The following is a 17,586-nucleotide window of genomic DNA, read 5'->3' as shown; positions in this document are numbered from 1 at the left end:
ATTAGCTTATCTGAAACATGGCTGAAACCTAAAACTTTTCTGCCATTAATGAAGCCATTTCTTAGAAGAATTTAGTGAATTTATTGCAGATTTTGTTGGGGTTGGGTATGTTGGGTATATCAATATCCACTTAAATAAGCCCTCTGACTAAGTAAAGCTTTTCAGGTGACAGTAACTCTTGACAACTGCGTTATTATTCAAAGTTCAACTGTCAAGAATCTTGGTGTTACATTTTTTCTACCATCTCTTTCATTCAGCACATCAAATTAATCACAAGATCGCTTTTTACCACCTGTGCAACATAGTTCAAATTAGGGTGTCCACGTATGACACAGAGATCCTGATTAATGCCTTTGTTTTTGTGTAGTGTGGACCATTGCAATGCCTTATTTTTGGGTCTGCCACGTGAGAGCACTAAAAGTCTTTAGAAGGTTCAGAATGCTGCAGCTAAAGTCTTAAAACATACAAGAAAATCTGATCATATTACACTTGGGCCTGTCCATTGGCCCCCTATTTATATAAGCATACTTTAAGGTGCTGCTGATGACATACAAAGCTGTCCAAGGTCTTGCCCTGTCTTAAATGTCAGATTTTATTATACCATAAATACCAACTTGTGCATTACACTCTCGATATTCAGGGCTCCTGACCGTTCCCAGGGTCAAATGGCTGCGTGACTTTTCCCCTTACCCTAGAAAAACCTCCAAGCTGATAACAGACAATCTGGCTCTATTGATGCCTTTAAATCTACACTCAAAACTTACTTCATTGACTTAGCCTTTAAGCAGTCCTTGACTTTGATTGCTAGCTTCTTCAGTGGTCGGTCTCAGTCTCAATGAGTTACCTATAGTATTGGAATTTACATTGAAAATACATTGCACTTCTTCACTATCTACCTCTTCTGGCCCCTGCTGCCTCACATATTCATGCATATGGAATTGTCACACCCTGGGTTCTGCTGGATCATCGCTCTCCTCTGTTTTACAATCGCCTTATAGCTGTATTTCTGTAAAATGTGATGCTAACTGCTAGCGAACGTGTCAACCTGTTTGTTCCTCAACTAAGTTTGAGAAATGCTCCTATTCCCAATGCAATCTCATTGGCGACAATTAGTTGGACCATCCCCATTTGTTGACGATATCATATCATCATCATCGTCTTGGAAAATGTGTAACATAGTCTTTAAAACGTGGTAGCTTTCTGCTACATTTGGATTACGTCAATACCACATATGCAAATAGTGACAAGCATAAATATCAATAACATTACTTTTATTTAACCTTAATACTTAGTGTACTAGTATTTTTGGTTTACTCAAGACCAAAGTGATGTTGTGTGACACTCTAACTCAAATTACATCTTGTGACATCTAAAATATGCTGACAAAATACACTAAGTGCACAGATACAATTATGCTACAATACTGAAACACTACAAATGATTGACTCTGCACACTATTCAAGTTCCTGTTCTTGAGCTATGGCTTTAAAAAAATGACTAGAGCATATTTTCCCCAATATTATGATGTCATTGTGAAGTTGACCTTTGACCATTTGAAGGGTTAGTATATAGTATATCTAATATTCTATCTATATCTATCTAAAGTATATCATCACCATGTGACATCTCTGTAAAATGTTGTCAAAATCATTATAAGAATTGTTGAGTAATGGTGAAAAATCTGTTTTGTGAGCTTGTAGTCACCTTCGACCACCAAAATCTGATCAGTTCATCCATGAGGAGAACTGAACATGTTTCCTTGAGGCCCTCTTGAGATATCACCTATAGGCATACAAACAAGTGTAGGTACCAACACAGAAAAAAGCATGACGTGAGGGAGGAGGGACGTCAGTCTCCATGTAAACCACAAGCTGTAGCGTGAAGAAAGTCATAAAAGAGCTGTGCGACAGAGTTCTGGACAGAGAGCTGCTGGAACTCAGCAGAGCTTCTCCTCTTAGGTGATGGAGTCATTGGATGGAATAGAACTCTGCTTTCCACAGCTAAACTCATCCTGCAAGAAACCTACACATCCTCGCACTGAAGCCATGCTCATTTATGTTCTTCTTTCCTCCATTTCTCTGCTCACCGTGGCTCTAAACCTGCTGGTCATCATCTCCATCTCACACTACAGGCAGATATAATCATCTAAATTTTTTTTTTTTTTTTTTTTTTTCAACTTGACCCATAGGGAGAAATTGTTTTATTCTGATGTAGTTGTGACACTTACTAAACCATCTGTGCTATCTCTCACACACAAAGCTATTTTGTGCCTGTTTTGATGATAATTTACAGTGTGTAATGCATCATTGCCATTGCCCCTTTTCATTTAGACACACTGCTGTATTACTACGTTTAAAGAACTAATCAAATCATGTGTTATGACTTTGTAAATACAATATGTAAAGTGATGATATTCTCCCTCTCCAGGCAGCTCCACACCCCCACCAACCTCCTCCTTCTCTCTCTGGCTGTATCAGACCTCCTTGTGGGCCTCGTGCTGATGCCGGTTGAAATCATCTACATAGAGACCTGCTGGTTTCTTGGTGACATTCTGTGCACTCTGTATTATGTTGTGGACTATATCATTACCTCTGCCTCTGTAGCCAACATGGTGCTCATATCAATTGACCGCTATATAGCTATTTGTGACCCTCTGCATTACCCCACCAAAGTCACTAAAAGAAGAGCACAGACATGTGTTTGTTTGAGTTGGGTTTGTTCTGTTGTCTTTAGGATTCTCCTTTTACATGATCACCTGGAAAAACCAGGAAGATCTAACTCCTGTTTTGGAGAGTGTGTGGTTGTAATCAATTACATAGCAGGGATTATTGACCTTATTTTCACCTTTATAATACCCATTTCTATCATTGTAATTCTGTATATGAGAGTATTTGTGGTGGCTGTGTCTCAGGCACGTGCCATGCGGTCTCATATTGCATCTATAACTGTCCAACGTTCAGGAACAGTAACTGTGAAGAAAACAGAAATGAAAGCTGCAAGGACTCTTGGTATTGTCCTAGCTGTATTTCTGTTGTGTTTCTGTCCGTACTATTACCCCAGTCTGGTAGGTGAAGATACATCAGTCGATGCTTCATCTGTACCCTTTGAAATCTGGTTGGCACATTTTAACTCGTGTTTGAACCCTGTCATATACGCCTTATTCTACCCCTGGTTCAGAAAATCTATTCGACACATTCTAACACTTAAGGTACTGAGGCGTGGCTCACGTGATGCTACAATACTATGATGAATTGCAAGTGTTGTCAAACTGAAATGTTTTTTAATGGGAGGGGAATGATAATCATTGTGCTGTTCTTCAGCAAATCATAAGCCTATCAATGTAAATTGTTTATTGTTCTTTAATTGTATACTGTGTATGTATATATACATTAAAATCATGATCAATGTTGGAATCTTCTAATCAGTTTTCATCATGGACATACATAGATAAACACTGACATTCATGTGTGAGACCTAAACAGTTCACATGGCCTGTGATTAAGATACTTCAGTAATAATCATTTCAGCATAAAACATTTTCATGTTAAAACAGAATATCCAATGTGAAAAAAGCATGCATTAATTAATTCACATATTGTATATTTTCTGTTTAAAAAACAAAACCTAGCTTAATTTGGCTTCATAGTCTCTTCAGTTTCATCCAAGGCTCAGATGCCAGTGTACAGGGGCCTGTTTTTTTCTTTAAAATTATTATAGTTGTATTATTTAGATACTCACAAATGTGTAGGCGTTCCACAACTTAAGAGCAGAATTATGTACAATTTTGTGATAACATCATCACATCATCATGGTTGGCAAAGGATATTCACTGCCATCTGAGCCCCTTGAACAGGCTAACATCAGAGGGATGTCTAGTAAAAATGCCTTTCTCCATGCTATTGCGTCTGATAAGAGAGTTGGTGTAGGTGTCTTCCTGTACCTTCGCCTGCTTCTCCAGGGTTAATGTGGCTGCCCTTCATCCTGTAGGGACAGAAGTCCCGTTTGCTTCTTTGGTCTGCATCTGAGAGTCAGTGAGTACTGAGTCCTTATGACCTTGATGGTATGGGTCATCCAGATGCACTTATAGTAACTTCAAAATACAAATATCATCACAGACCGAGTATATTTAGAGATCTATCATATCATGAGGTCATCCAAATTATGCTTCAGCTTTTTGTTTTTCAACAGTACTGCATGGAAGTTAAAGTAACAATGACTGTGAATTACTGATTTAACAACAATGGGACAAACTATCATAGCATAAGACCTGAACATTTTTTTTTTCTTGTTCATTATTTTAGTTAGAGAAATGTCAATTTCAAGCTGTTAGATTACAGTCAGACCATGCTGTCAGGTGTGTGCATAAATCTGAGAGTAAACTTTGTTGTTTTTATGATTGAATACATTCTGAAACAGAGAATGACATATGTGAACTTTGAGTTTCATTGTTCACTCAGACACTCTGTTGCGGTAGCAAATACACTGAATTCAGAACCTTAGAGTTCAGCTCTATCCAAACCACACCAGGGTTAAAGGCACACATTAGGTCAGCAGGAGCCATCATGCCATTGATAAGGACACGTGAGCTCAGAGTTTCAGAGTTGTTACCCAAGTGGCCCCACAGAAGTGGCCATGACGTCTTTGAAACTCAGAGCTCACAGTGTACCCTAAAGACTCTGTAACTGTGACCAGCTGGCAGGGGTTCTCACACACATCTTTAACAACTCGCTGATCCAAACTGTGTTACCATCATGTCTGAGGACTGCTACAATTGACTAATAAACCCACACTCTCCTCTCTCAGTGATCACCAACCCACAACACTATCCCACATCATGATGAAGTGCTTCGAGAGGCTTGTAAAGGACCACATTGTCTTCAGACTCCCCCCCACATTCAACCTATACCAGATTGCTTACTGGTTTAACGCTCCACAATGGACACCATCTCCTCTGCACTACACCTGATCTTAGAATATATGGAAGGGAGGAACTCACATGTGCAAATGTTGTTTATGGATTTCAGCTCAGTGTTCAATACCATCATCCTGCAACATCCAAAGTCCAAACAATGATGGAAGGGTGGAGGCAAAGGCTGGGACCCACTGGGAGCCGGCGGAGAAGGTGTGGGCTGGGACCCACTGAGAGCTAGCGGAGAAGGCGTCGGCTGAGACCCACTGGAAGCCGGCAGTGAAGACGAAGGCTGAGACCCTCTGGAGGCCGAACCAACAATTGGACAACCCTGCTGGACCTTGTCAGGGCCACCGAAGGAGGATCAATAGGGGATGTTGGCCTGGGAGCTGAAGGAGGTTCACAGGGTCCCTGTGGTATCATCGAACCAACAAAGGATCAGTGGTGACCTCCGGAGCTGGGACTGGACTCGGCTGGGTGTAATAATATTTTTATAGGTAAATGATGTGTGTGTGTGTGTGTGTGTGTGTGTGTGTGTGTGTGTGTGTGTGTGTGTGTGTGTGTGTGGTCTTTTGATTATTTTTGGTTTATTTTAATTTACTTATTTTTGTTAAATAAAGTGTGCTCTCTTTGATATGAAAACCGTCTCTCGCCCTGTGTTATCATTGAACCTGTGTGACCTTGTTCAATAAAAGTTAGCTTAGAATTTTCTGGGGGTGAAATTACCCCAGGTGGCATTGTCGCAACACCATAGCTCCCCTTCCACCACGCCACACATGCACTTTCTGTGCCACATGAAAAAAGCACACTTTCCCCTTCTAATTCTCAACACTTTACAGAGGCACTATAGAGAGCATACTGACCAGCTGCATCCCTGTCTGGTCAGGAGCCTGCAGTGCCTCTGATTGGAAGTTCCTGCAGAGGATGGTTAAGACAGCAGAGAAAATCATTGGGACCTCACTTCCTCCCACCCAGGACAAAAAACGCTACCTGACCAGGGCTCACAACATCAGGAGTGATACCTCCCACCCCCACCATGGACTGTTTTCGCTGCTGGACTCTGGAAAGAGCCTTCAAAGCAGAACAGCCAGCTTCTTCCCACAAGCCATAAGACTGTTGAACACAAACTAAAATCCCTCCATCCTCTCTCACACACCCACCCACTCAGGACTGCTATACTTGAATATAACAATACCCATGTGCAAAATATTTTATATTTTATGTACAACGCCAAGCCAACTGCAATGTAATTTAATTCCAATCTGCACTGCATGGTGTACATTTAAGATGGAAAATAAAGAAAGCCTAAGTCTAAAATATAAGGAGAGTTACATATGTAACCAAGGTTCTATGAATTGCGGATGCCTGCCAGAGTTCATGTTAACTTGGTGTCTTGACGAGAAGATTCTGTAGGAGATGACTGCTGCCCGGGTACCAGGTCACTATATCAAGTTGCTTGTGTCAACAAGTCACATGTGACTTTGTTGGAACTATGTCTCGACCTCCTGCACACGTCAGCGATGCATATCCAGGTATGACATACCGTCTCTGGTGGTCATCAGGAATCCATAGAACCTTAGTTACATATGTAACTCTTGTTGTGTGCCATTAACTAATATCTAAGGAGGGTTTTCCTATGCTACATTCTAATCAACTGATGACTGTATGTAGGGTCTTTAGTTGTACTGTAGTAGGAGCAATAGGCCAGAAAGGCAGAATAGGTCAATTTGTCTCTTTGTTTGTTTGCTTTTTATATTTTGTTTTCTGTTATATTTTACTGTGCCTGACTATGTTCAGAAGTATTGGGAGCCAGAGTATGATAGGATTGTCTTTGGCCTTCTAAATACATTGAATTTGCATATGGGAGGTGAGAAATGATTAATATGAATGAGACTTATGACAAATTGCTCTGATCAGAGAGCTGCCAGAGTTGTGCAGCTTCCTCTCTCTCTCTCTCTCTCTGTCTGTTAAAGACAGCCATGGAAGAAGATGAACTCTGCTTTCCCAAACTGAACACCTCCTGCAGGAAGATGAAACACTCTAACTTGGAGGCAACTCTCACATACAATCTGCTGTCATGCATCACTCTGCTAACTGTTGTTCTTAACCTGCTGGTTATCATCTCTATCTACCACTTCAGGCAGAGATAAACTTTTCTGAATGGCTTATTAACTGTTTTTTGCAGATTACAGCTAGACAATATGATGTTAGTTATTACTTTACTTTGTTATTACAAGTAGATTTTGCAGTAGTTTTTTTCAGTATTTACCTTTTCTTTTTTTCCCTCTTATTTAAAAATTGCTGTATGAATGTATGATTTTTACTTCAAAAGTTAATGGTAACTATGATGATAATTTTGAGATAGCTAGGGATAATGTGAAATGATTACAAATGTTTTAACACACTTCAGGTTGCTCCCCAAACCTTCGCCTATCCAGTCCATATCTGTTCTATGTAGATTATTTTACATCTGCAAAACACGGAACAGTTAATTCTCCTTGTATCACAACTTCCGACAACACATATTTCTACACCTTCTGCGTGCCACACTATGTTCAGTGTTGTTATTTTCCCATTTCAGGCAGCTCCACACCGCCACCAATCTCCTCATCCTCTCTCTGGCTGTCTCAGACTTCATTGTCGGTTTCCTGCAGATGCCAGTTGAAATCCTGCTCTTCCAAGGCTGTTGGATCCTGGGTGACTTCATATGTGCTGTGAATTCTTTTTTAGCTTGCCTTATTATAAGCGTTTCAGTAGGAAACATGGTGCTCATATCAGTTGACCGCTATGTTGCTATCTGTGAACCCATGTTTTACTCCACTAAAGTCACTCTTAAAAGAGTCCAACTCTGCATTTGTCTGTGTTGGATATTCTCTGCTTTCCACAGCAGTTGGTTACTGAGGGATGTCTTGAAACAACCAGGCAGATATAATTATTGTTACGGAGAGTGTGCAATTGTAATTAATCATGTTGAAGGAGTTTTTGACTTTGTTGTGACCTTTATTGGCCCCTTTAGCATCATAATAGTTCTGTATATGAGAGTGTTTATGGTGGCTGTGTCCCAGGCTCGTGCCATGCACGCCCATAATGCAGTTGTCACACTCCAGCATTCAAGGACAATAACTGCTAAGAGATCGGAGATGAAAGCAGCCAGGACAATTGGTGTTGTTGTAGTTGTGTTTCTTCTGTGCTCATGTCCGTATTACTTTTTCACTGTTACAGCTGAGAATGCCACATTAGAAGCATCTTCTGCAGCTGTAATTTGGCTGCTATATTTAAACTCCAGTCTAAACCCTGTGATTTATGCCTTTTTCTACCCCTGGTTCAGAAAATCAATTAAACGCATCGTTACACTTCAGACACTTAAGCCTGGCTCATCTGATGCCAACATAATGTAAAGATGGATTGACCAAAAACATTCTCTCCATGAAAGGTAAATTATTTTTCCTTTAGCAGTCAGTACACCAAATTCACACATTCATATGTCAGGACAATTTAAGATAACATGGAGAAAATGACTGTATGCTTAAATAACCTATACATTTTTCTGTGTCATTTAATTCTTCATTTTCAGTAGACTGCTGTTTGTTCTGTGCTTCACTTATCCCATCAGAATGCCTGAAACATGAAATATTGCTGTTGTGTGGAAACCTTGTGATTTGTTTTCTCATGGCAACACCATGACTTGTATCCTACAGGAATGATAACCAGACACTGGCTCTGATTTAGGCATTGGTTTCAGGGTACAGGAGGGAAAGTCACTGTATTTCACTACTGGCACCTTTTTTATGTCAAGTGAAACACAGTTATATAGTTTCTTGCTTTTTTTATTAATCAAATTGAATAATATGCTATTTATTTTGCTATTGCTCTGTTCATGTAACATTCTGACGCTGCTGCAACAAACAAATTTCTCATTCTGCGGGACATTAATTTCTGATTCTGATTCTGATCAAGGTTTCTAGATTGTCAGTAAAATACAGTAAGTAAGCAGTAAGCAATAAGAATACAATTTTCATTTCTAATCCTTAATCTTAACAATACTGAATCATAGTATCAGCTTTCCCTTTATTACTGCATTGTTATGAATTCTACAAGTTGTAGCACAGTACAACTGTGCATAGTTTGGTTCATTAAAAAAAAAAAAAAAAAGTTGGTAACACAATACAAGGTTATGCAAATGAAGTGCAAATCACAACAACAAATCAGAAAACACAACAGCAAAACTGAAAACAAATGGCAAATCAGAAAACACAACAACAAAACAAAAAACACAACAGGAAAACGGAAAAAACAACGGAAAGTCAGAAAACACGACACATTAACCAAAACGGAAAAAGTAGGTACCCTTGGGCAACAGGAATTGTCGCTGATTGGACTGGTCCATCCTTTGAACCGGAAGGACATGGTTTACATGTTTTCAAAACAAGAGTGCTGCTAGTGATGACATACGCACTGCTGTTAAAGGGGCAGTGTGTAATACATCTATATTTAGTGCCATCTAGCTGGGAGGTTCTACATTGCAACACTGCTTTGCTCACCCCTCCTATTCTGAAGACACTGGAGATGTTCCAGAAGCTATGGTGGCCCTGACGGACAAGAAACTCATTTTCAAAATATGGACTCTTTCCCAACAGCGTTAAGTATTTCTACTGATTCAAGTAATGAGGTAAAGATGAAGTCAGTTATTAAGGCAGTGACAAGTGCTTTCGCTGAGCTCCCTCTCAGTTCCACAGTCAATCTGGCTCTGAGCGAAAACGTGTTTAGCCTTACTACGTAGTACCACGTAGTGCTTCGTGTCCCTCTCGGCGGTCCATTGTTATTTTAAAGTCGGAAAGACATGGCGGCCTCCATAGAGCTTGCCCGTGCTCTGTATTTTCAGATAGGTAATTCTTCGCTCAGGAGGATAAGTCAGATTGTTAGCAGAGGTCTTCCTCTCCATGGAAAAAAAATGTTCCTGCATCTAACAGCAATTGAATAATTTCATTAAAAATTTGACAATTTTCAAATGTTTGCACCACAGATTTAAAAAAAAACATCACCAACTAAAATGGCCTACATCCTTTTTCTTCTGAATAAAACTGGAGAATAACATGACATATTTTTTCTTAGCTGTCAAAACATCCTCATTTTTTTATTTCTACACCTACACAAGCATCATCTCTAGTTTAACGTGGTTAGTCTGCGCAGACCTCAGATGGTTAAAAACTACATAGTACTGTGTAAACACAATTTGCTTGAAAATTTATATAAATACTTCACTGAAACTGAGGCAATGCAACACACTACAGACACTTTGTGAAAGTTTTCAAATTTAAATAAATCAAGCGTGAATCTAGGATCATACAGCTAAAATCAACCAGTTCATCCTTTTAATAAGTTTATGTGGCCTGAGCTTTCAAAGACTGCATAACCATAACCATGCCTTATCACTAAACTTATATGCACAGTAAAACAGGCATGCAAAGACAGCCTCTGCACAGCAGGTTAAAACCACGTCCAACCTGCTGGTCCCATTTCAACCGTTGCTGCACAGAAAAATTTGATGCTCCACGCTCATATTTATGTTTAAAAATGTGCGGAACAACCTCATATAAGACCACTACTTCAGTCTTACAATTTGACATAAACCAGAAAAAGCAAGTGGCACAAGTGACACATTTAAGATATTATAGCCTGCATTTACATATTCATATAACTGCAGAGTCTTCGACTAAATGTTGGCGTTGAAGCAAGATATATTTGTCATTGCCAGGTTAGCATAAAAAAAAGCCAATGGTCATGCTAGCAGAAGCGAGTGGCAGTACTAGCCCTAATGTTGGTACTAGCTGGAAAAAAAACCCCGACAGACCCCTGCTAACGCCCACGACAAAATGTCGGCTATTTCAGGTTCGTCTTTATCACTTATTCAAAATGAATTAGCAAGTTTACAGCAAAACAGTGCACATCCTTTCCTGAGCCACATTTTAGGCTAGAGCTTAGATTGGGCCCAAAAAAAATCAAGTCTGACCCGACCCGAGCCCGTGCACGTTGTGTCCGAGCCCAGCCCAGCCTGACACATTAACTGTAATTATGAGGCTGAGCCCGATTTAAACCCGACAATTTTTTAATACGTGGGCTGATACAACTGACAGTATTTTTACTTTATTCTGGCATCCCAGGGAGTGATGTCACGCATGCAACAAGTCACGTTTTCATCATGAGGACAAGTCACGTGTAAAACCACGCATTGACACAAATACAAACAACAAGGGAGAAGAGAGCTGCTGGAAATATAGTCATTATTTTGAGTTATTGAAAAAACACACACACATACACACAAATGCTTGATCAAGGGCCCAACCTGGCCTGACACAGCCTGAGAATAGTTACAGGACCCAGACACACTGAACCAAGCAGCTCTGTCGTAAAGCTGCACCAGTGTGTCAATTCATTCAGCAAGCCTACGCTGCAGGTCCAGAAGAGGTATGATGGTACACATAATGATGTTGACATCTGCGTGTTTTTTTCCAATGTTTTTACCCTGGTGTCCACCTGTCAATCGAAACATGTATTGGCTGACTGTTTCCTCTTTGCTAACCCTCCTCTCGGTCATGTACATTTGTCTTCAAGGAAGCCGCCGGGAAATCAATCAGTGGCTTGATGGATTATCATACACACATTATGACGTGTATATTTGTGTAGTCTGTCATAAACAAGAGATTGTGGGCTACGGGGCACATTTGTGTCATGGTGCTGCAGAGACGAGAGGTGGGGCACTGGGTCGGAGGCTCTATTCTCCATGTAACAAGTTACAAGTCGTTTATTTAACCAGCACTATTACTCTGAAGCTGTTTAATTAGCATAAAAATGAACCATAAGGCAAATATTCCACATATCTATCAGTGCTCCTCTGATCCCTAGCAACATACAGAAATTGACACAATTTATAAATTGATAAATGTCGTATTTTGATCAACACTGTGTCTCAAATTAATTATTTTGCATTTTGCAGGTCAGTGCTAATTAACTAGCACAAGCTAACTTCTAATGTTAGTAATACCGGCACTAACTTAGCGTCACTAACATGTCGTTAGCTCGCAAGCCAAAGCAGTAAGTCTGTAAGTCCATGAACTATATATTATGTTAAATAGGACAATTTTATGAAATAAATATTGGATATACACGTTATTGACTTTACCTGTGATGCTTCACCTGAGCTGGCAGCTCCACCCAGTCCACTGTTGTCAGTCATCTTTGGCTTTGGAGCATGTGTGTTTGGAGTTATTGGGGTTTGATTATTTTCACCTGTGACCTGCCTGTGACCTATGTGACGTCATTTCAACACTTTTCCTACTCGTACCCATGAACTTGAATTTGTATTCACAGTGAAGACTTTGTAGTTGTAGAAATTAGAGTCGTAGTCTTTGCAGACTTTGCATTCACAGCTTTTAGATTCATACTCACATAACAACAGTCCTAACCCAAACAATTTCTCAGACTCACATATATGACACATTACGAATATGAATGGTTAGAATTATTCACACATCTTTTTGATAGCTATGTTACTGTAGTGCCTGGCTCTAAGACTACCTGTAAAAATGCCTGACAACGCCACCTTCCACTAAGGAGCAGGAGGAACCCTTAAACCTTCAATATCTACAATGCAATTGGTGACCCACTCTTCCCTGAACAGAACAATTTACCAGAGGCGTATCCTGTGCAAAAGTTAAGTTGGCTTTATTACAATATATAGATCAAATTTCACTAAAACATAGGCATGAAGCAATGAACAAAACAACAATCTCACTGGGTGGGTAAAGTCAATCAGTTCTCTTCACAATAAGGGCGGGTCAGCTATACACAGCAACAATAAAATGACTGTGGGAGACAGAAGAGGGAGACAGCAATTCTACCACCACATGTATGCACTACACACTTCTTCAACCTCTATTTACATATGATTTATCGCAATAAAATACATGCAGTGTCACGACCAAATATACACACCACTACTGCGTGTCAACCGTGCAGTCCCACCACAGAAGGAGGCTGTGTGTCAGTGCGGACCCGGCCTTTCACAGAGTCAAGCTGTAGATACAAAAGAGAACAGACACATTTAATGACATCACCATCCAAATGACTACTACCTAGTACATCAAGTATAGTAGAAAATATACCCTAATTGCCTCAAGCCTACAAATCAAATAAACAGCAAAAAGTAAATCAACAGTAGAAAACAGTGGCTGGCCTGGTCTTTGCAAGGGTACACCAACCCCAGTAATTAAATAATGCGGGAGCAGAGGGAGCAATCCAGTGCATCAACTACAGTATCTGTGCCACAGCATCCGTCAGTGGTCACGTCAGTCCTGAACTGAGCTATGTCTAGCTTTCACCCTGTATGAGAGGGAGAGTACACACCAGGTGCTGCAGCCAAGTCAAAGGGCTCTTCACTGAGACAAGCAGCACTTTATCACTTCCTGATTGACACCGGGTCACATGACCGCAGACAATCAACTGGTCATGTGTCCATGGCAAGTATCACACTATCCCCACATTACTCCATAGGAAAACGCCTGCTCTTCACGCCAAGGAGCAAGAGCATTGGACACACACTAATCATCACCCATGCAATCGCAGGTGAGGATTTGCGCTTTTCCATAGTGCAGATTCAAATGTAAGCTTTGCCACAGTTTGAGTGCACAATAAGGCACATTTTATATTTGGAACAATGACCAGAGGAAATTGACTGAGTGATAGAGAGTTGAGTCTTGTGTCTCTCTACAGTAAGGTCCCACTCCTTACTGGTCATTGCTCCTACTGAGGAAGCTCAACACAGTGTTGGAAACAAATTTTAACTTACTGTCAAAAATTGTGCCAGGTATTTTTTTTTTTTTAAGATACTTTATTAATCCCCGGGGGGGGAAATTATTTCATCAGATATATATTACATGCAAACACACCCAAAGTTCTCTGCATTTTGACCCATCACTAGCTGCATATATATTGTAAGTATATACAAATACACACACACCTTGCAAGCTAGGACAGTGCCCGGGGAGCATATGGGGGTTTGGTTTGGTGCCTTGCTCAAGGGCACCTCGGCAGCAGCCAAGGAAGTGAACTGGCACCTCTTCAGCTTCCAGTCCACTTCCATATTGTGGTCCATAGCTGGACTTGAACCGGCCACCCTCCGTTCCCCATGCCAAGTCTCTACTGACTGAGCTACCGCTGCCCCTTTTTGTAATCTTTTGTACTCTTCTACAATGTCTACATTCCTCCTGTTGACAGCAGCTACAGCCAGCTCCCTCTGCTTAGTGGAAAATGTCACCACCATCTCTTTGGTCTTCTCCGTGGTTAACTCCAGGGCCGATTTATCACACCACTCCACACACTCATGCAGCACTGAGCTGTGGGAATGTGAAGAGCCTTAGAGCAGGGACAGGAGAACTGCCTCGTCTGTGTACTTTACCAGATGACAGTCTGAATGGGTGGACCTGCAGTAATTGGTGTAAAGGATGGAGTGCAGAGGTGAGAGGAAGCAGCCCTGAGGGGAGCCTGTAGAGGTGATCAAGATGTGTGTGAGAAGGTCTTATTGACCAGCACCCTCTATGACCTGTTGGTCAGGAAGTTTGTAATCCACAAGATCAGCTGGTTGTCCAGGCTGAAGCGGGTAGAGAGTTTCTCTGCTAGGATGTGTAGGGGGTTGAATTTAGAGGAGAAGTCTACAAACAGGAGTGGCTGTGGCATTAGGGTGTTCCAGGTGTTTGTGTACCATGTCCATGATGAGTGTTTTGGCATCAGCAACCCCTCTGCCTGCATGGTATACGAACTAGAGAGGGTCCATCAATGGGACAGTTACCTTGATGATGTGCTTCTGTATGACCCTCTCCATGAGGTTATTAATTGAATATTTACTGATATTGATCTACTGCTAATAATAAATACATCCTATTATATTGTACCGAGCAGTTCTCTTGATTATTTGTGTATTGTGGTAACAGATGTTGCCAGTGCTAGGATTAATTTCCTTCACTGTTCCTTTCAGTTCAAAGTAAACATCCTTCAATTGAGACTGTTCCCATTTGTTATTGGTCCCTGATTCCAGGATGGTGCCTCGTAACTATTAATTCCTATTACTAATTTTTATCATTATGTTTGATAATGACTTTTAGTAATTATTAATTGCTAATAACCAAACCTGCCTACCAGTATACCCACCTATGGCCAATATGTTGATCCACTGATATTGATGAACTAATCATTACCTACTGATCATTATTGTATTATCTCTCTGTTCTTGAGTAACTCAACATTATCTACCAAATAGTCCTCCAATCACAGTAATTGAGGAATTACTCATTAACAATTAATAAACTAACTTACTGATAACTAATCAAGTTGTTACTTATCTATTCCTTACTCGCTCAGTCACGACTCAGATTTTTCATTTTTGATTATCATTTCCAACTTGGCAAATTCTTTGGGATTGAAGGATCAATCACCATTCCAAAGCATCAGTATCTGACGAGAAGGGAATGAAACTACAATCAAATCAACTTTATTACAAAGCGGACCTTGAAAGGTGTGGCATTTTAGTGACCTAAATACAACAACAATTTCCAATTTTATAAAAAACTGTTGCATATGAAAAACATGCTGTTGAAGAAAATGTTTTGTAATAAAACAGACTAACAATAATGCACAAACTCTGCAATTGTTTGGTAGTTATTCTTTTTCTACTTTTTATTCTTTGTTCCTTGAGCACTAAGATAGCTGGTGGTCATTTTATTACACATATACTACAGACATCTAGATACCACCGTAGATACCGCTACAGCATGTTGGCATTACAGGAGTCAGGCTGCAGTATCTGAAATGAAACAATGAGTTTGATAGATTTTCTAAACCAGGGGTAGAAAAAAGCATAGACCACTGGATTTAGACAGGAGTTAGAATTAAGTAGCCAGACCCCATACATTTGAAATGCCACACTGGTTGACATGGCCTGGCCTGCAATGGATGGATAAAAATACGGACAGAAACATATAAGAAACACAACCACGACAACACCAAGAGTCCTGGCTGCTTTCATCTCAGACTTCTTAGCGGGTGCACTTACTGAACTCTGCAGATTGACAACTGCAATATGAGACCGCATGGCTCGAGCCTGAGACACAGCCACCACAAAAACCCTCATATACAGAACAACGATGACAACAATGGGGCCAACAAACGTCAACATAACATCTACAGCTCCTGTTGTAGAGTCAACAACAACTATGCACTCTCCATAGCAGGAATTATATCTGTCTGGCTGTTCAAGGTAGTCCATCAATATCAGACCGTTATAAAACGCTGAACAGGCCCAACACAGACAAACACAGATTTGAACTCTTCTTTGAGTGACTTTGGTAAGGTAACACAAAGGGTCACAGATGGCCACATAACGGTCAACTGATATGAGCACCATGTTTCCTACTGAGGCAGATGTAAGGAGAAAAGAGGCATAATAAAACAGCCCACATATGAAGCTCCCCCAAAACCAGCAGCCCCCGATAAGAAGGATATGAACCGGCATCAACAGGAGGCCGACAAGGAAGTCTGAGACAGCCAGGGAAAGGAGGAGGAAGTTGGTGGTGGTGTGGAGCTGCCTGGAGAAAAAGAAGATCAAGTCAGTGAACGTGTATGTAGCAGTTTAGGAAGTCATACACATATTCCTGTCTCTCAAAGTGTGAATAGCCAAATATTTCCAGTTATAACGCTGTATAAAACATTCATTATTTTTTTTTCAGGGTTAGGGTTTACTAGCTAGGATGTGCTCAACAACATCCCTGACATGACAATAGATTCAATACCAGTTTTGAATTCTACTGTATGTTTGTCTATACTAGAGGAGATTGAGCCTAATTGGATTCCTACATTCATTTAATCAGTGGATCCTGGGTTGTAATACTGGTATAGTATGGATTAGTAAAACTATACAAGTGTGTTAAATGCTAAATGCAATTCCTGTTGAAAAATGGCATGATGTACTAATATCCCTATTCCCCCAGAAACAACTCTTGTCAAATTATGTGCTGATATTTCAGATTACAAGTTTGTCTTTATGCCTGAAGTGGGATATAGAGATGATGACCAGCAGATTTAGAGCAATAGTGAGTACAGAGATGCAAGACAGCAGGATGTAAACAAAAATGGTGTCAGCACGATGCTGTGTTGGCTTCTTGCAGGAGGCGTTATGTAGCTGTGGAAAGCAGAGATCAGGTCGTTCCAGCATCTCCATTATAAGAGAGAAAAAAGGAGAAGAGAGGCTGATGAGTTCTGGCAGCTTTCTGACCAAAGTTTTCTCCGTAATAAAGCTGACTCATCTTGGCCCTCCTCCTTTTCCCATAACCAAAGGACATTGCTTTGATTCTGTGATGCAATGATTACATACAATTTCTATGGCTTTATGGAAAGTTGAACCTTATGGATTGAACTTTTGGACTTAAATACTATAACAAAAACCGAAGCAGGGAAAAATTGAATGTTGCTAAAATGAAAAGGAAAAAAAAATGAAGATTAACCTTTTATTATGTTATCAACTGATATGTTGCCCTCTGAATTAGCAACAGGCTGACTGTCCCATTACAGCAGAGAAGCAACTTCCTGTATACCAGTGACGGACTGGGAACAAAAAACGGCCCTGGCAA

The 17,586-nt window shown here is 40.4% G+C and overlaps 3 protein-coding genes across 3 annotated transcripts; 2 read left to right on the top strand and 1 right to left on the bottom strand.

The window, feature by feature from the left end:
* Nucleotides 1–1,961: 1,961 nt before the first annotated feature.
* On the top strand, nucleotides 1,962–3,247 carry LOC119025937 (trace amine-associated receptor 13c-like). Its single transcript, XM_037109966.1, has 2 exons — nucleotides 1,962–2,131; nucleotides 2,428–3,247. Exons 1-2 carry the CDS (start codon nucleotides 1,962–1,964, stop codon nucleotides 3,245–3,247), a joined length of 990 nt encoding a protein of 329 aa, XP_036965861.1.
* Nucleotides 3,248–6,888: 3,641 nt separating this feature from the next.
* On the top strand, nucleotides 6,889–8,307 carry LOC119026054 (trace amine-associated receptor 13c-like). The gene is made up of 2 exons (XM_037110144.1): nucleotides 6,889–7,049; nucleotides 7,491–8,307. Exons 1-2 carry the CDS (start codon nucleotides 6,889–6,891, stop codon nucleotides 8,305–8,307), a joined length of 978 nt encoding a protein of 325 aa, XP_036966039.1.
* Nucleotides 8,308–15,725: 7,418 nt separating this feature from the next.
* Nucleotides 15,726–17,177, bottom strand: LOC119025931 (trace amine-associated receptor 13c-like). Its single transcript, XM_037109961.1, has 2 exons — nucleotides 17,005–17,177; nucleotides 15,726–16,545 (listed from the first exon to the last, which is right to left on the bottom strand). Exons 1-2 carry the CDS (start codon nucleotides 17,175–17,177, stop codon nucleotides 15,726–15,728), a joined length of 993 nt encoding a protein of 330 aa, XP_036965856.1.
* Nucleotides 17,178–17,586: the final 409 nt, after the last annotated feature.

The sequence above is a fragment of the Acanthopagrus latus genome, chromosome 9 (genome assembly GCF_904848185.1).
Source record: "Acanthopagrus latus isolate v.2019 chromosome 9, fAcaLat1.1, whole genome shotgun sequence".
NCBI classification, from domain to species: domain Eukaryota; kingdom Metazoa; phylum Chordata; class Actinopteri; order Spariformes; family Sparidae; genus Acanthopagrus; species Acanthopagrus latus.
This window is presented reverse-complemented; position numbering and strand designations above follow the sequence as displayed.